The following is a 20,203-nucleotide window of genomic DNA, read 5'->3' on the forward strand; positions in this document are numbered from 1 at the left end:
AAGGAATCTTGCACATTGTGGGTTACAGATTTAACACACCTTCACAGAAAGTATGAAGAAGTGACATAAGGTCTGTGTCACCCAAATCTTGAAGAATGTAAATGGCTCTTTGATTGTGCTCAGAGTTCTTATTGAAATAGGGTGCACACAGAGAGATATGCCAGATTATTTCAGAGATGTTGATTTTATGTAATGTAGATTACTACAAGTTTACTTCTTGATGAAGATGTACGGTACCCAACTGAGCCACACATGCAATTAAGACTTTATGCAGAGACATGCAGCCCTTTGCATGAGCTGTGGAATTGGTGTGCAGTATCCCCCCACACAGAAACCATGGTCTGCAGAGTTGTATGCAACATACTACTTTTCTGTGTGTGAAAATGTGATGTGCAGTGTTCTGAGATTTTGGACTGTTTGGCTGTTCAATGCGAGTACAGCTGCAAATGAAGTCATAGTATTGTGGCTTTGAAAGAATGGGAAGGGGTTGATGCTTGTAATATTGCACCCACCACCACCATTACATACACTGTATGCACGTATGGAAGTTTTTCGATCCAAGTGTTTACCTTCAGGGATTGGTCTTATTGCGAGATTGAGTTTTGCTATAAGGCATTGAAGACTAGCCTTTCTTTCTTCATTTTTGTCATGCCTATTTCTGCTGTACCTAATATTGTTTCAGTGTATTCCCACCTGCATGAAGATAAAGCATGTCCAGTGATGTTGGAAAAATGTATGTATGTGACATCCGTAGCAGAAACTCAACTCCAGTGGTATGGTGTGTATGATTCTGTGTTGGAATATCAATGTGTTTTGATGAAAATTGCTTGGTAACTGTATGCCTGTCATCTGTAGTCTAGGAGATGGATATAAAATGCAACAACCAATTTATATCTCGTTTCTCATGAAAACCAAAAATGTTCAGTTTCCTTGTTCAATGCCAATAGTCAATCTCATTTGTAAATATTGCTTGGGTATTAAAAAAAAAGATGAGATGTCTGGATTACCTCTATCCAAGTACAGATATTCTGTATTTAGATTTGCTACTGTACATGTTTTCGAATAGTAGTCAAGGCACTTGTAGTTTTTACCTATTGTATTGATATAGAATATGTGGAGAGCAGTATTCCTGAAAGAGATTGTGCGTAGGAGAAAAAAAAAAGTTCCACCAGATGACATAGACAAAAACAGTAGCTGTGTAGTAGATGAAAGACTAGCTGTAGCTAATGTTGTGGCACTAGAACCATGGAAGCATTCTGTTGTACTGCACTTGAATCTTTGGAGCATCAAGTGTCCCATTGTGACATCACCCAAGCACACATCAACAGAGAGAGAGGAAAAAAAGTAAAAACTTTCTGTCACGATTTGTTGTGCAGATAGATATGTATAGAAGAGGATACTATTGGAGCAAATATCTTGTTTCATTTAAGCTCTGTGAAAGATGACAAAAAAAAAAACAAGAAACTTGCTGAATTCTTATTAATGTTCAATTTCACCAGCAGAGCTTTTGGACAGAAAGAAAGTGTATGAATGCCCTCTTTCATTTTTTTTTTTTTTTTTTGCCTTCTTGTTTTTGATAACAACACATTGTACAGACCCAAATGCACATACGCTCGTATTGTGTCATTGATAACGAAGAAGAGATAGTAAGAAAAGAATATTTTGTTGGTAACAAGATGTGAGAGGAATAAGGAGATAGAGAGAGAGAGAAAGGGAGGAGAGAGGGAGATAGGTGAATATTATAATGCAGAATACCTTTGTGTTTGTACACGGCAAGACATGGTTAGGAGACTTGCTGGCAAAATTGGTCTATGTGGAGAAGTCGCAGAGGAGTAGGGTTAGTCTTTTCTCTCTCTCCTTCTTTCCTTTATTTGAATTCTTGTGTAAAGACTTAACTATCTAATAAATAACATAATCAAAACAGAATGTGTGGTGTCCATTGTGTATGTTGCCAAATAGGTACATGCTGTAAAAGTGGAAATTTTTGCGGGGTGGAAAATTTTGCGCAACCAGAAACTAGCACGGAAATAAAAGCATGCAAATGTTTCAGCTTGCCATGCGTTCCAATAGTTAATGCCTTGATTCCGCAGAATAAAAAACACACGAAATTCACGATTACCTGGCTATGCGCAAACAAATTACTCAAGCAAAAATATCCATTTGTACAGTATACTCGGGTCTGCCAACATTCCCACATCCAAATCAGGGAGATTCCACACAGCAATCAGGGAGATATCTGTGTGTTACATGCATTCCAATGGGCGAAATAATTCCCAAGTCAGGGAGATTTTAATATTCTCTTATTCAGACATGCACAGATTTTGACAGTTTCAGGGAGACTCCTGCAGAATCAGGGAGACTTGGCAGCTCTTGAATACTGTACGATGAAGAGTGTCTGAGGGCTGGTTGACAACGAATAGACAGACACAGATTCTTACAGAGGCCGAGACTGAAAGAAACCTGTGAGTGACTTTAGAGATAAATGGTGCAGACTTTTTTATCTTGGGGTACCAAAATAGAAATTCACCATTTTGTTGATTTATTTTTTCTTCAGTGCAGTACCCTTGGGTTATGAGACAAAAATTTAGGTGAACATAGTTTGTAGTGCTTAAAGGGATCGTACAGTTCTGGTTGAGACCTAATTTCAGGTTTCTAACATTTTTTGGTGAGATAATGAGAAACCTCTTATGAAATATGAAAGAGCCTGTAATTCCATGAGGAATTCAACGTTTATTTGATGAAAATTGGTTTTGAAATGGCTGAGATATCCAAAAAAGAGCGATTCTAATAAAGTGTGGGACCCACACTTTAATTACGATCGCTTTGTTTTACTTTGTTTTTGGATGTTTCCGTCATTCCAAACCCGATTTTCATCAAATAAACTTTGAATTCCTCTCAACCCTAAAAAGACTGGGCTATTTTGGAAGCTCGAAAGATTAAGATCTCGGCCGTGGATCGCGCGATCGCCGCGGAAATTTGCACAATGGTAGTGTGCGATGTAATCTACAAGTTCGTATATCTAAATTTTCCAAAATAGTCTTCTTTAATTTTATTTTGATTAATTATGCTAATTTATGCGAGAAATCAGACTTTTTTATCTAAATCAGTAAATAAAGCTCCAAAAGTGCTCATTTTTGGTCTAGATATTCTTTGTAGCATTCTTAGCAAATGTACTTGAAAAAAAATTCGGTATCAAAATTAATTTCTTATTCATTTTATTGTTTTATGAATTTCTTATGTATTTCTTTGTTTTTTCGACCTTTTGTTTTTGTTGTTTTTTTCAGCAAAATGTGTGGCAGACCCTTTTTGAAGCATAATACTACTAAAACAAATTGATTTTAGCCATTGAGAGTAAAAATAAGCATATTTATATGAACCATGTGATAAAACTCAATTTGTATTGACTTTGTACACAAAATCACATTTTTGAGCCATTTTCGGTCTCGCGTGCATGTACAAAAAGTTATGTAACTTCGGAACCGTACCCCCGGGCATCACAAATTTGGTGTCAAAATGTGCGGGAAACTCGAAAGAAAAAAGTCATAGAGCATCGCGGCGAGAGCATTGCGTGTTGCTGAGTAATCATGCGAAATGTCGAGGGGGGGCCTTTTAGGCCCCCCCCCCCAGTCTTTTTAGGGTTAAAATAGTATGCTGTGTACTATATCGTAAGTGTTTTCTTGGTATCTCGCAAAAAGTTAAAAGCCCAATTCTCATCTCCACCAATACTGTACCATCCCTTTAAGGGAAGAAAAATTTGTTGCAACAATGAGCTCAGCAGTGTAGCATCAAAACATCAGCACTCGTCACACACACACTACACCAGTGATCTCAGTGTCACACACAGACAGCTGCACCACACTACATGTATGTATGCATTACCGGTCCAGGGCCCTGTTTCATAAAGCTTTTTGTAAAATTACAAAGGCCTTACGAACGACTGGTGATCAGTTCTGGGCCCCATTTCATAAAAGTTGATATGATAGCAGCTCTTGCTAGAATGACAACTTCCCATAGCAACAGCCAATCAAGAACCTTGATTCTTGTCATTACGTGTACCATGACAATTGTCATTCCAGCAAGAGTTGCTATCATATCAACTTTTTATGAAATGGGGCCCTGATGTGCTATCTCATCAGAATTTCCATAATTCAGCACAAGAACTGATCACCAGTCGTTCATAAGTCGTTCGTAACTTTACGAACGGCTTTATGAAACACCCCCCAGGAAGATGTGAAATAAGTGATCATTGGACAAGATTGTAGATTAAAATTACCAGGTATCTAATACTGAAGTACTGTTCAAAATTTTAGTTCTAGTAACATGTTAAACTTATTTTTTTTTAAATTGTTACAGTGCACTCCCGTTACAACTAACACGGTTATAACGAAATTTCGTTACAACGAAGTAAATCTTCTGGTCCCAAAATTATCACCATTAGAGTCTATGTTACAAAATTCGCTTATAACGAACACAGTTATAGCAAAATTTTCATTATAACAAAGTCTTTTCCGAGCACCACAGACAAAGAAAAACAAAAGAAATGTGCTCCGTTATAACGAAATGCGAATTGCTTTCGAAAATACGTAGCGGAACAAGCATTTATAGTGTCTCTGCATGGGCGAACGCTTCACATCACTGTGTGTTCGCTCCTTGTGTCACGCACAGTTTCTGAGGGGAACTTGCGTTAAATAATTCCATCACATTTCACATAGCTTTCCAGTGTATAATGAGTATTCAGCAAACAGAATATGATATATATACGGTGTTTCCCTGTTTTCGTTATATACTGTATTTGTTCGGTTATAACGAAATTTCGTTATAGCGAAAGAAAACTGCCGGTCCCGAGCATTTCGTTATAACGGGAGTGCACTGTACACATTATTTTGACTATTGTAATTGTGGTAAATGACATAACATGTGTAAACTGGCATTGGAATCACTACTGCTGACTGCTAAAATCTGGCTGCCTTGATGGAAGTGTGTATGCTGCAAAAGTGCTGCATAAGTGGGACAGACTACCCAGATTCAGTGAGCTTTGCAATCAGGTGCCCTCTTGAGAGCAGCAATGGAGGAATTTGAAGTTTGAATGCAAAAGCAATGTAGAGATTGAAACAAACACTGAATTTGATGGGGGGGGGGGGGGAGAACTGCGGGGACAGGGGAATGTCAAGGTTAATGGTAGTATTATCCCCCACTTAGACAGGAAGAATCTAAGGGCGGAGCCTTCGGAAATTCATGGGTGTTGTGATCCCCTCCCCATGTTTTTTCTCTCTATCTCTTTTTTTTTTTTCTTCTAAGAGCCACAAAAAAGTAGAGGACCTGCAGTCGTCCCCCCCCCCCCCCCCCCCCCCCCCCAAGTTCTGCAGCCCCTGCCAATCTAAGGCAATTTTTCATGTGAGAGCTTGGGTTAGAAATCAATTTGATGCATATCACAATATTGTTTCCTATAGCAATGAGTACATGTCGGGCTGCTGAAAAACTACAAAGACAAAAATTACAACTTTGTACACATGTAGTCCTGGTACGAATGGAATTACATTTAATAGTACGTCATGTTCAGTCCATGAGGGATATCGCTTTTTTTTTTTACACAAAACTATTACTTCATATGAATCTTTCTGACAACCAAACTTTTCCCTCTTCTTCCTATATTCTGCTTTCAGTAAATATAGAGGGCAATCGATACAGAAAACACAGTCGTAGACTCCAATCGCAGGCAAACCCAGTTAAAATGAGAAAGTTGGAAATACAAGAATTTTGTCATAATAACCAAATCTCATTAAAACAGACAAAGTAAGAAAACAAAACTACAATTTCAAAGGTAAGATTCTTTCATACTAATAAAATGTTGCATCTTTATTCATCATAACAAGGTTCACCTGTATAACAAAGAATTTTATTTCAAACCCTGATATAACAAAATCTTGATATACTAGGGGATTTAACTTATCTCAATGATTTTGTTATGACAAGAGCCCCTTTAAAAAAAAAAAACCCTCCTTAGGGTATTTTCCCTCGTTCACATCAAAACAGAACAAAGGCTTCTTACTCAGTTGCTTGTGTCCATTGACTACTTGCTTTCAGAGTGTCATTCTTTGTGTTTTGCTTCTCAACATTGCAGGAACCGAAACACATAACATTATTTTGTACACCAATGTTGGGAAGGCACTGGTAAGCCCACACAGTCTTTACTCCAACGCTCAAGTGGACATTTAACCAAACTAAGAGTGGCTACAATTTGTATTTCAAGGTCTGCATATACCTGTACATGTATTGCCATGTCTCCCTTGACTGAGGGCATCTAAAATAGTGGGGCAGATATGTAGTAAAAATTGGTCGAGATGCTCACATTCGGCGGAAAGTATGAAATTATGCATATAGGGGTACAGTGGGGCACTGATTTAAAAAATTGTCGGATCCAAAAGATCTGACCATGGGGTCAGACGCCATTTCGAATTCCAATATGGCTGCCGTCACATATCTGCCCCACTAAAATAATCATTGAAGCATATTTGAAGTCCTCTATATATTTGATGCAGTCATCATTTTTCAGAGAGATATCAAAGTTATAACACACAAAATGTGTAGTCCCATGTGTCCACATATATGTATGTATCTGTCGTTAGCATCAAGACATGGCTTTGAAGAGTACAGTCTTGGTTGCACAAACCAGACTTTAGCAGCACTCCAATGATGCATGACAGCGCTAAATATGGGTACTACAGCAAAGAGAGACTGACTTGGCTGTAAAAGCAGCTTTGGAAGAAGAAAAAAATGGGCCAGAGTATATTTCCAATAAACGCCGTGGCATATGTTCTACATCAAGCCCAGTCTGTCGATAAGAGACAAGTACCATCTGCAAAGTTCTGGGAGTGCAGGTGCATGTGTCGGTCAAACAACAAACCTTGCCTGCCAACAATGCCATAAACATCTTTATATTTAACCGCAAGTCCACAATTCATGCTATAGCCGGAACATCCCGTCTTCTTTTCTCGGCACAATGCGCAAAATTGTATATCCACAGCACGATTGTTCTTCTGTGCACATGCTCGCCACGTTCAGTCCGCTTATGCAGTTCGCGCCCTCTTTCCACCAGCTCCCTCCTCTCCCGCTGAACCTCCCCCTCCTTCTGTCGTCTGGCTCTCCTCCCCTTTCCTCCGCTTCAGCGCCTTCATCTTTCTGATCTGCAGCTTCCCTAAGTCCTGTTTCTCCATGTGCACCCGTCCGTGCATGGTCTTGAAAACGTCTTGGCTGATGTTCTTCTTCTTCTTGGGCTGAAAAAATAGTTTGGGTAGAGAAGACCAAAGCATCTAAATACAAGATACTGTATACAACATATATTTTGCAAGTCGAATTTTTTACATATCCCAATTGGATGAAAATATTTGCGAGTGATTTAATTCACGATCCTGTATTACAGGAACAGTGGACTCCCGTTATAACGGAAGTCCTTGGGACCGGCAATTTTCTTTTGCTGTATCGAAATTTCGTCATAAGCGAACAAATAAACAATCACTAACAAAGAACGGATAATTTTACAGCCTGAATTTTTACTTTGTTGTAACCGGAATTTCGATATAACTGTGTTTGTTATAATGGGAGTGCACTGTAGGAATGGAGAAACTCAATATCAACACAAGAACATTTCAAGCAATAGATATTTGATGATGACATGACTACAGAGATGTCAACATAGTATACAGCACTGCAGTATTCTGAGGGCTGAAAGGCATACTTTTGGTAGAACAAGGCAAGTGCCGTAATGTGTCTCGCCCACAAATGTACACTTTTTTAAAATTTTGTTCACAAATGGATCTATGGATCAAAAGTTAGAAGTCATAATTAAATGCACAGTACATTGGGCCCTAAAAGTTCATTGACCCCTGCCTGTGACCTTTGACCTTGTGACCATCAACTCCCCAAGGTACATCTACCATCCAAGTTTGGTCACAAATAGACTTAAAGATCAAAAGTTATCACCCATAATCAAAATGCGCCCTAAAAACTTAACATTGGGCCCTAAAAGTTCATTGACCCCTGTCTGTGACCTTTGACCTTGTAATGACCATCAACTCCCCAAGGTACATCTACCATCCAAGTTTGGTCACAAATAGACTTACGGATCAAAAGTTATGATCCATAATCAAAACGCGCCCTAAAAACTTAACATTGGGCCCTAAAAGTTCATTGACCCCTGCCTGTGACCTTTGACCTTGTGGTGACCATCAACTCCCCGAGGGACATCTATCACCCAAGTTTAGTCACAAATGGATTTATGGATCAAAAGTTATATCCATAATCGAAACGTGCCCTAAAAACTTAACATTGGGCCCTAAAAGTTCATTGACCCCGGTCTGTGACCTTTGACCCTGTGGTGACCATTAACTCCCCAAGGGACATCTATCACCCAAGTTAAGTCACAAACGGATTTATGGATCAAAAGTTATGACCCATAATCGAAACGCGCCCTAAAAAATTAACATTGGGCCCTAAAAGTTCATCGACCCCTGCCTGTGACCTTTGACCTTGTGGTGACCATCAAATCCCCAAGGTACATCTCCCATCCAAGTTTAGTCACAAATACACTTACAGATCAAAAGTTATGGCCCATAATTGAAACGCGCCCTAAACACTTAACATTGGGCCCTAAAAGTTCATTGACCCCTGCCTGTGACCTTTAACCTTGAGGTGACCTTCATACTTTATAAAAGGTAAAACTTTGTATGACCACTCTTCCCTCCAAGTTTGATTTAAATTGAAGCCCAGAGTACAGAGTTATTCAAGTTTTTATAGCATTACGGACAGACGACGGACAGACGACGGACGGACAGACGGACAACGGACGGACAGACGCCGCAGGCGATCCCTAAGTCTCCCCTCACCTCCGGTGGGCTCGACAAAAACAGTATTTTTACATTTCTCGCAATAGATGTGTAGCAGCACAATTTGGGAGGAATGAACAGTATTTTCCATGAGACCTGCAGTATTCTTGGCAAAATACAGTACGAAAATACTGCAAAAACAAATAACAGTTAGTATTTCTGCATGACTTTGCATCTACAGTTGACTACCTTCTAGTACAACATCCATAAAAACTAACGGTGATAATATAAGCTATATAAGAGAGAACCACACGTACCTTGAGGGCTTTGGGCTTCTTGCATGCCCTCTTGAAGAGGTCATGTGTGGCAAGTCGGGTCCTTCTCTTGACCAGGTCCAATGACGGACCGATTTCTGCCAGCTCCACCCTGGGCGTTCTCGTTCCGGACTTCTTCAGGACGACTCTAACGACAGCAATAGAGACAGGAGTGACTCATAGCAACAATTTTTAAAAGTGAATTCTCAGCAACTGATTTGCTCTTTGTAATTTCCAAAAGAATTTCGACAGATAACAATTCTTCCTTTACTCTGGTCCTTTAGTCTAGCGCTTTGTCTCCAGTGGAAAAGGTGCTCTAAAAACATCTATTATTATTATTATTATTATTATTATTATTATTATTATTATTATTATTATTATTATTATTATTATTATTATTATTATTATCATTATTATTATTATCATTATTATTATTATTATTATTATTATTATTATTATTATTATTATTATTATTATTATTATTATTATTATTGTTATTATTACTCTCGTTTTCTTGAAATATGTGGTTTGATACTTCCTACATATAGAATCAAACAGGTGGATATATTCTTCTTTGTTCCATGCTCTACAAATCAAATTAATTGACTAAAACTGAGAACATGCCATTTCAGTTTATAAATAGCTCATTAAGTAAGTGATATCAGTACATTTTGTTCTGTTTTTCCTTTATTTGTACATCCCTGCATAGTTTATTGTTGCAAATGAGTGTATGGATATGATACTGAAAGGTAAATACAGCAAGAAAAAAAAATGTGATGTCTCTTCCTCTGTTGCCCCATGCACAAAAGCCATATTCACACACAGGAGATACTGGATTTGTATCAAGATGCAAACATTTTTTTTAAAATCAACTATATTTGTGACTGTCATTCAGCTGCAAATATAAGTGCTCTGATTCTCTTGACTGCACAAGCCTAAATGACAACCTGGAGTGTGATCCTGGGTAGACCTTGTATGGCCGGTTTAAAAAAATATGGTTTCTTGCGTGCCGTTCACGCATGCCACATAGGGCAAATTATTGCAAGAGTTTAAAAAAAAGATATCAAGCTTGACCCATTTTTGCATCACAATGTGTTTGATAGGAGCTAACAAATTTGTCCACACACAGGAATAAATAATTTTTGCATTACGTTGCACAAATTTATTTCCAAAACGAATAATTTTGGGTGTGTGGCAACGGACTAGTAACTCACTTGTAGCTGCGGATCAGAATCTTGCCATCAATCGCCGTGAAGTTGAGAACGTGCTCCAAACCGGCCAGCCGCACCGCTTCCACGACGGGGCCCCGGAAGAAATCTGAATCAGAATGAAAACAATCACATAAATGTTTGCTATTACTCATCATCTATACCCCCCCCCCCCCCCTTGTCCTATAAAAAGTGTGCTAAATGAGGAAAAATAATAGCTGCCCTTCAAGTCATCCACATTTCCCCCATATTTCATCTAAAGATGTATAGTGTAAGAATTTTAATACAAGGTATGTCACAGTTTGGTTTGTGATATAGCTTCTACAATACTGTTTATGACCAAAAAAAAAATATATATATATATATAAATTTCATCATTGTTTATATGAATACCTGATACGAAAGTGGTCCAACAGATAATTTGGCAAGTAAATTGAAATACTCACTAGGTGTTGGGATTTAATAAATCATATCACACATGTTCTCATTTCACTGCATAATGAGCCTAATTTACAGTGCCTGTCTGTTGAATGGCAAATGAAGGTCCCTAAACTTGTATGTAGCTATACAGCAAAGGCAGAGCCAATGTCAGACAAGCAAATGGGGCCTACAGTTTGGTTGGGCCTTGGAAGAGGGGTGTACAAATGTACCCCTTGACATTCTGCACAGCACTCTTGACATTTTCAAGCATGATTTTCTTCCCCTTCATGTTTGCCGCACACTCGTCATCACTCAGCCCTGACCCTACTTTTCACTGGCATGCCAGAGCTACATGATACCAATGATAATGGCATGGCTCCGATATGTGACAGGTGAGTGTAGGGTGAGAGGAAAAATTCATACATCTACCACTGCCCAGAGCATGCTTGTTTCATGGAACACTTTTGGAGTTCCGTGAGACCCAAATATATATATCATAATATATGGAATAGTAAAAGCAGCAACATTAGTAGAACACATCAGTGAAAGTTTGAAGAAAATCAAACTATCGATTCAAAAGTCATGAAATTTTACAGTTTCAGTGCCATCATCACTGGATAAGAAGACTACTACAGCTCATGATGTCATTCTGGACAACAATATACAGAAAATATATAAAGAAATTCCACAAAATTTTAGTTTTCATGAAAAGTACACATTCCATTGATTTATTACTGACATATGTTCAGGGCAATATTATTCCCTCTGCCTTCTGAAAAGGCTAATCAATTGCTCTTTCATTATGCTAGAAAAGAAAGAAATATGTTGAATTTTTCTGTAAATTTTCTTTATGATGTCCAGAATGAAGTCATGAACTGTAGCAGTCTTCTTATCCAGTGACGACGGCAATGAAACTTTAAAAATTCTGACACTTTTTATTCCATTGTCCAATTTTCCTCAAACTTTAACTGATGTGTTCTACTACTATTGCTGTCTTCACTCAATACACACATATATTTGGGTTTTTGTTTCCTTTGCTCATTTTAGACATTACAAAAATCACATGCAATAAGATTCAATGCGGAAGAGTGAAGCAATACTCAGTGAAGAAATAACATCTACATCTTGTACCATATAGTACCAGGTAAATGCAACTGCACAATCAATTGCTGTACAGATTAATTCATTGGGTCTTTCATAGCCAAATCTGATTTGCAAGAATACATAAATTACAATCAAGTTCATTTCCTCTTTTCTTTATATTTACAAATCTTCACAAATGTCTATTCTTCAGAAAGGAAAGGGGAATATACCATTATTACATCATATATCGATACCAAATACCAAGGAGGTTCAAGAGATGGAGTAACAACATTGTTATTCCCTTTGATCCATGTTTGATGCAGCCACTAAGAAATATTTGAAGTACATTGTATGTGCTAAACTGGAGCTGCCTTACAGATAGTATGACAATTGATTCACGCGGCATTGCATCACGACTCGTCACTCTCAATGAAAGATATGTCTTTATGACGATAATTACTTTTCGCTGTCCCTTTTTATAAAGGGTACATGGTACAGACACGAGGATGAGCGAATAGAAATTGAGCAAAAAATGCTGAAATACAGATGAAAATAACTCAACTGGGCATACCCGGGCACTAATCTGATATATCTATCAATAAAGAATTATACTTGAAGATTATTCCATATTAGTTTCATTTGTGGAAATTAAGCAGAAAAGTGATAAAACCAGCTTTCCAGGATGGTACAGTTTTAAACATTTTCACATGATACAGCTCTGATTTACACTTTTGCACAAATTTTTGGATGGGATTGACTTTTGTTTTACATGCTTTATCATTAAGTGAAATTTCATTTCATTTAATGAATAAATAAGCAAAATATGGCCAACATTATGAAAACGTTCAAAATGAATCTTCAGATTGTTCAGCACGATGGCGGCGTCGAACATCGATCATCAAAGGCGCAAGTGCACCTGTGGAATTCTTTTGTACATCAATAGAAATCTGACAACTGCTTGAATGATTACAGCCAGTTGGAACTCCATGTATAAAACCTCCTTGCACATACCTATTAGCAGGCTCTTGAGTCTTTGTAAATCAGGATCATTTTCAAATGCCTCTCCTGTGAATATCAAGCAGGGCTTAGTCCCTGTTGTGCATTTTGGCGTCTGGAAAACAAGAAAAAGGAGAAAGATATGGGATTCATAAAAAGTTTACCTGTTTCCATGTGGATCCCCAGATATGTTAAGTATATATCACTTCAAGAAGTTTAAAACAAAGCAGACACTGTATACGGCATATATTTAGCGAGTCTAAATTTTTGCGAATCGGGACTTCCCGGCGATTTCGCGAGTGGTTAAATTCGCGATCGTGGAGCCGTGTACTAAATGGAGAAATGTATACATGTATGTCACATTCATATCAGGATAAGAGCCAACATTTTCGCGTGTCTTTAATTTCGCAAATAGCACCCGACTCCTGAAATTCGTGAAAAATAGAAACCTCACAAAATGTTTGGCGTATGTAGTAGATGAAACAGCTGACACGTTAATGTCAGGCAATTCAATAGCCTGACTCACTTCTTTTTCATATTTCTTGAATGTCTTTTCTTCACATAAAGCTATATTACAAATGTAATTTGCAAAAAAGGAGATAACATGCAGCGCAGCAGTCTATTAATTACAAAGTCTGATAAGAAAAACTACTTTCATGACATTACGATTACATGAACAATACAGTCTATAAGGTTGAAGAATAACCAAACCTTGGGCCAGTGCAAACGCAGGATGCATACACTCACCTTGAATTCATGCATTGATTTGAAGTTTTCTACTCCAAACTCCACCATATCTAACGTATGGTAGTCAAACATGCGACCTGAAAGTGAGGGTGTGAGAGAATGGAAGAGAGTAAGTTTTGTGGCAAAACTTATTTTCATAAGATTCTGCATGAAAATTAGAAGACATTCATGCACAAGGGACCAACAACAAAAAATAACTTATCACAGTTTCTTAGGTGCAGATAAGCAAAGCAACATCTGATCACATGCATACGCAGGGAATAAATTTCCTGGTATTGCATAGCAATGTGCTATGCATTTTTTATACGGTATTACTGCTATACAAAATATTATTTGTGTAGCATTTTTTGAAGCAGTGTACGACTCATGAACACAAACAGCAAAAGCTCACTGCATGAGGACAGCTCAGTCTATCTACATGCAAGTTTATGTCACATGTACATCATGTGTAAATGACATTGGTTTTCTGGGGGCTTGCTGGAAAATCTTTACGGGGGGGGGGGGTGTTTCATAAAGCTGTTCTTAAAAGTTACAAACAACTTAAGAATGACTGGCGATCAGTTCTGATGTGCTATACTTATCAGAATTTCCATAATTCAGCACAAGAACTGATCACCAGTCGTTCTTAAGTCGTTCGTAACTTTAGCAAAGCTTTATGAACCCCCCCGCCATGTTAAATGCCACATGTGGTAATAGCAAATCAAATTCCAGTTGACATGGCAACTTTATGATCATATCAATATTCTTGTGTGTCTAATTTTACTTGCAGTGTATCATGGTCATGTTGCCTTAAAATGACTGCTTTCACATTGATGTTTACATCTATTCTTTTTATCAGCCATTTACCTAGGACAAGGTTATTTGGTCTCTTCTTGGAGTGAGAGCCGAACGCAAACAGCGAAGAATCATTCTTTTGGGCCATGAATTCCAGTGACGTTTGGTCATCAAACGGTCGCATGATGTTTTTTCTGTGAAGATACAATATCAAGGATAAATTTGCACTTCATTTACACAATAAGCCTAACACAACATAGACTGACTTTAACTGCCAAAGGAAGTATCACGTACCACAAATGCCACAATCAGAAAATTTCATGAATTTCATTTAGACTGCCAGGTGCACAAACATATTGCAATTGCATTGTATCAAGGCTTTTCAAAGATTGTCTTTCATGTCGTTTCTCAATATTAGACCTGTGATTGTCTAGTATTAACATCCAATTCATGGTATTTTGACACATTCTGGATAGCATTTGGAGGACAAGATAGAGGCTTGCCAGCAAAGGCTGTACCTGTTCTCATGAAAAAATGAATAGAAATAAAGAAAAGAAATCACTTTCATAGTATAACTGGCAACAAACTCCAACTTTATCAGCTGGCAACAAACAATGGTTCTCCCAGACCTATTTAAAGAAGTGAAAGCTATTCCTGACCAATGTAAAATTGGAAACATTCATACATTTAAATTTGTCATGCTCAGCGAATCTAAACTGCAGACTTTACTTGACTATGAAATGATGAATGAGAGTAAGCTTTTCACATACTCCTATCATCTCCCTTAAAAATGTTCATGTTATTTAAATTTCATGATTATTCACATAGATTCTCTCCATGCAGCAACAATTCTTCGCCACATGGTTACAGTCGTGTCTACACACCTCCTGAATATCTGGCTATGAGGCTTCCTCAGCATGTGGAGCTCAGTGAGGACAGCGGTAATCCTCTCGCTGGTGTGTCCGCCCCGAATGAAGAGGGACGTCTTGTTGTTCTCAATCAGCTTTGGCTCCCGCTTCTCAAGCGCCCTCTTCACGCGCTGATTCTTTGGCTTTCTGATATTTCAAAGGACAAAAAAACAAAAAAACAAATAAACAAACACTCAAGGTATAAATTGAACACCGCAAGGATTATTCATTCATTCATTCAATGCTGCAAAAATATGGTTAACTCGAATTTAAAGCAGGCTATCCATTTCTAATATACAGTAGTGCTAGATACTAATTATTGATATTGTAAATCACATATCTTTACTGCCAAGAAGGCTACATAACAGGATTTTTTTTACACATTATATATCTTGAATATCAAACTATTGCACAATAAAAATAACACACTGTATTTGAGTCTTCAAAGTAATTCTTAAAGACCTTTAAATGATAAAAATACATGAAGTAGAAGAAAGCAAATAAAGACTGGAAATGTCAATAGTCACTGAGGTGACTGGTATGCCATTGCCTATGTCACAATATTGTCCCAATAGGTCTACAGTACATGTTGAAAATGTGTGACAATTGTTTTAACCAACTGAACAGACCTTTGACCCTTTGGAACAAATCTTTCCCAACAAAATCATTTGAAATCATTTTGCAGCGATGCATGTATAAACTTTGCTTAATTAATGTATAAAATTATTAATTTACAACTGTACAGGATATGGAGAAAAGTGCAATTTCAGCAGTAAATACTATAATCTTAGATTTTATACCTGACCTTTGACCCCATACTTCCAAGGAAAACCATTGGCATTCAATACATGTATGCAAATGTACAGTGGTCACTGCTAAAATTTATAATCAGGAGGGGCCTAAGACAAGTTTTTCTCCCGTTTAATGATTTTCAAACATGTACTAATCTCACCCAAAATATTTTTTAACCTAAACACACTACCATTTGAGTGTCCAAAGTTGGGTAGAAGACACTTTTAATGAGTTTTATGCATTAACCCTAACTAGGCCGGGCTATTTAGGTAGATGATAGAGCCGGGGGGGGCCTCCTAGGCCCCCCCCCCCTCCAGATCTTGGCCGTTGACCGCGCCATAGCGACGAAATTTTGCACACACGTTGCCTATGATGTAATCTAAAGTACCATGAAGTTGATTTTTTTGAAAATTATGCACTTGTCAATGTAATGACGCACCCCACTACCCCAGGACATGGGTGCGTCATGGTCATTTTTTGACTGACCACACAGGGTTTTTGACGGACACCACAGTCACTTTTTTGACGGACATAACGCTGCAAGTGACGAACACCACAGTCACTTTTTTGACGGACAACACGTTGAAAGTGACGCACACCTCGGTCACTTTTTTGACGGACATCCTCGGTACATTTGACGCACCCCCGTAAATACTGAAACGATTTTTGCATACGTTTTATTCAAGCAATTTCATTTTCTTTTGGTTCGTGCACATAATTTGTAAAAGTTTCGGCAAGTTTCCCTTACCATGTAAGCACCGTATTGTCATTCACCGTACATCACGCTGCTGCTATCGCGCTACGATATTCCGTACAGTAGTATGTATTCTGAGCATGCAATCCATAGTATGACAATCACATGTGTGCAGAATGCGCTGAGTGTGCGCGGCCATTGCTAGTGCGGTGGATGCATACTGCTGCAGCGCAGGTAGGTACACACCACGCCACGGCATTCATATTCCCGCTCGAGTACTGCGTAGCTACAGCCTAGTCGCGGTACGTAGAGATTCGCACAGCTAACAGCGTCACGCGCGCGTCTGGCCAGCTGGTCGGGCTATCCCGCGAGCAGAAAATGGCATGCGGCAGGCAGTTCTTCTGCTGCCGTTTCGACAGGAAAGATTGAACTAAGTTGTTACATCGCTGAACAGTCCCTGGTTTGAGATTGAGTATGCATGATTTCATGGGTTTGTTGGAGGGAAAATGTAAGGAGAAAGGGTGGCTTTTAAATTCTTTGCTTGCCAGATTCTGGCAAGCATTTTTTCCTCTTATTCCAAAACGCTTCCCGACTTTGATTTTCACTTGCCGCGGGAAAGCGCTCACTGTAATTTCACTCGCGGTACGTGTATCCGGGACGCATCAGGGACCGGTAGCGTGCAAAACTGCGTGCAGTTTTCCATAGCCAAGTAACGTACCATGACGCACCCCTAGGTTCAAAATAATGCGTGTTATTTTCCATAGCCAAGTGACGTACCATGACGCACCCCTCGGTCATAGTTTTGACCGACAATGATGGGATTTTGACGCACCCCTCGGTCAAAAATTTGACGGACAAAGCTGGTAAAATGACGAACACCTGGGTCACAAATTTGACGGACCAAACGAGGAAATGACGCACCCATGTCCGGGGGTAGTGGGGTGAGTCATTACATTGACAAGTGCATTATCATTTTTGCTAAATTATGCTAATCTATGCATAATGATGCATGAAATTAGACAATTTGGTATAAATCACTAAAATAAAGCTCACAACAGGCACATTTTTGTGTACAAATTCTTTTAAGTGTCCTTAGCAAATGTAAGACAAAAAAATTGTGCAATAAGAAAATTTTTAAAAGTTTTTTATTGTTTATTGAATTTCTTATGTATTTCTCTGTTTTTTCGACTTTATGTTTTTCGTTGTTTTTGGATGAAGTTTGTCCGCGACATTGTTCCGAACAAAAAAATATCTTATGAATTGATTTTAATCAATAAAACCCCAAAATAACCATGCTTTTATGAAATTTGCCTGTAAACACAGCTACAGTTTGCATTGAAATTGTACACGATTTCACATTTTTGAGCAATTTTTGGTCTGACATGCACGTACATATTTATGCGCAACTTCAGAAACGTGCGCCCGGGCATCACAAATTGGGTGTCAAAAGATGCGGGAGACTCGAAAGAAAAAAGTCATGAAACGTCGCGGAGATAGCTTTTCGCGATAGCTCAAATGCTAAGTAAATTACTGACATGTTGCCGGGGCTGGGTCCGGTCCCTCCCCCTCCAGCCCTTGCTAAGCTAGCTAGACTAGAGTAAAGCCACGTTGACTGAACATACTCTAGCTCTCCTAGCGCTAACCCCGGGGCGCGTTTTTTTTAAGACGGCACAGATTGGGGCATGGCGCGTGTTAAACCTATGGGAAAAACGTTGGGTTAGGGTTTTTGGTTATGGTTATGGTTAGGGTTAGGGTTAGGGTTGGGGTTAGGGTTAGGGTTAGGGTTAGGGTTAGCCCCGGAGACCGCGCCGCCAGGCGCGGTCCTGGCGGCTTCCCCGCAGTTTCGCTTATGTTATAGTTCAAGTATTCTGTGCGCTTGTGCAAGTGATTGTGAATTCTGTGAACATCGGTGAGCTGCTTATAAGACATCATTTTGTGCATCACAAGCAATGAAATGCATCAAACAGTCGCCGATGATAGTCATTTAGGTTTCATCGTGTTCATCGACCCATGTAAGTATTCCTAGTAGTTTCTGTTGAAAAATTAAGGAAATATAGCGCTGCAAAGGCACCCGTTTGTTCAACATGAAGATCTTTTATGGGAGCACGGCGCAGCCGCCACACGGTGTGGCGGCTGTCGCAGTTAGGTTAGGGTTAGGGTTTGATGGTTAGGGTTAGGATTAGGATTAAGGTTAGGTTTAGGGATAGGGTCCCCGATAGATTTTTAGTTTCCCCAATCTGTGCCGTCTAAAAAAACACGCCCCCGGGGCGCTGTAGCCAGTAACACGTAAACATTACGTGTTGGGGTCGCTGGTGGAGCTGGAGCGGTTATACCAGCGCTAGCCTCTAACATTATCTAAACAACGTTACGTACAACTAACGCTACAATGAGTATGTGGGACTGTACTGTCTACCTACGTGTGCACATCAACAGTTCATACAAATCGCCAATGTACATTTTACCGCAAGAATAAAGCACATTAATGACAGATTTTCAAAATTTTAATACTGACACTATTCGCTGCATCTTCTAGTCAGTGGCGGGAAATTTCTCTCGGAGTACAGGCCTTCTGGTTGTTCGATTGAAAGTACGGTCACTGCACTTAGCTTCCCACGTGTTGTGCTGTGCAGTGGGTTGAAAGGTCAGCACATTTACTATACTTGCCCTTTTCCAAAGCTGTTTTTATTTATGATCACGTAACTTTAATTAAAAAAAATAAGTACTTTAATAATTTTGCATAATTTTTTTTTTTTGATTACTAGTAAGTTTGATTAGATACAATTATCATTTTTACGTTCACAAATGGTAATTTTCTTGTCACTTGAGAGTATTCTCATAATAAAACGACTTTAATTAGGCTAAACATTGTCACATGACATTTTGCGGGTCACGTTATCGCGATCCACTCAAAACATCATGAAAGTACAATTTCAACCGGATGCGGATACAACTTACAAGTCGACCCATCTACAATACGAAGTCTCTTCGCTTATTTGGACTCCGCGATCCGTGTTTAATATGATGTTCCGTCTATTCACATGATTTTGACCATAAAATCTCTTCTAATCGGCCACTGAAACTTTGTAATCCGTCGGAAGTTTGACGTAAGATGTATTCTTAATTCTTTCATACTGTAGTGTAATTAATGTAAAGTGTAAATAGAATTTTAGATGAAATCAGAGCAGGGACAGAGTTTACAGAGTCAGAAAGCACTGAGAGAGAGAGGGAGAGAGACGGGGGGGGGGTGGCGGGGGGGGGGGGGGTGGCGGGGGGGGGATAGGAGAGGGAGTTGGACAACTCAGATGTTGTCTAATACTTCTTGTTAGAATTGTAAAAATAAGCTAGATTAGTTATCCTTGGGTTATTAAAGAGGGCACTGGGCATAACTGCAGAATATCCCGCAATAAGGATCAGCTTTTGGCCCAGTTTCTTTCGATCACTAAAT

At 38.9% G+C, this 20,203-nt stretch overlaps 1 protein-coding gene across 1 annotated transcript; it reads right to left on the bottom strand.

Annotated features, from left to right (window-relative positions):
- Positions 1-7,067: 7,067 nt before the first annotated feature.
- Positions 7,068-19,361, bottom strand: LOC139737317 (ribosome production factor 2 homolog). The gene is made up of 8 exons (XM_071647989.1): positions 19,271-19,361; positions 15,249-15,419; positions 14,437-14,558; positions 13,591-13,667; positions 12,859-12,958; positions 10,351-10,453; positions 9,140-9,284; positions 7,068-7,274 (listed from the first exon to the last, which is right to left on the bottom strand). The coding sequence occupies exons 1-8, from the start codon at positions 19,282-19,284 to the stop codon at positions 7,068-7,070; spliced, it is 939 nt and encodes a 312-aa protein (XP_071504090.1). The 5' UTR covers positions 19,285-19,361.
- Between the last annotated feature and the right edge of the window lie 842 nt (positions 19,362-20,203).

Source organism: Diadema antillarum, unplaced genomic scaffold (genome assembly GCF_040938485.1).
Source record: "Diadema antillarum isolate AM-2024a unplaced genomic scaffold, OU_Dant_1.0 seq00000689_RagTag, whole genome shotgun sequence".
NCBI lineage: Eukaryota > Metazoa > Echinodermata > Echinoidea > Diadematoida > Diadematidae > Diadema > Diadema antillarum.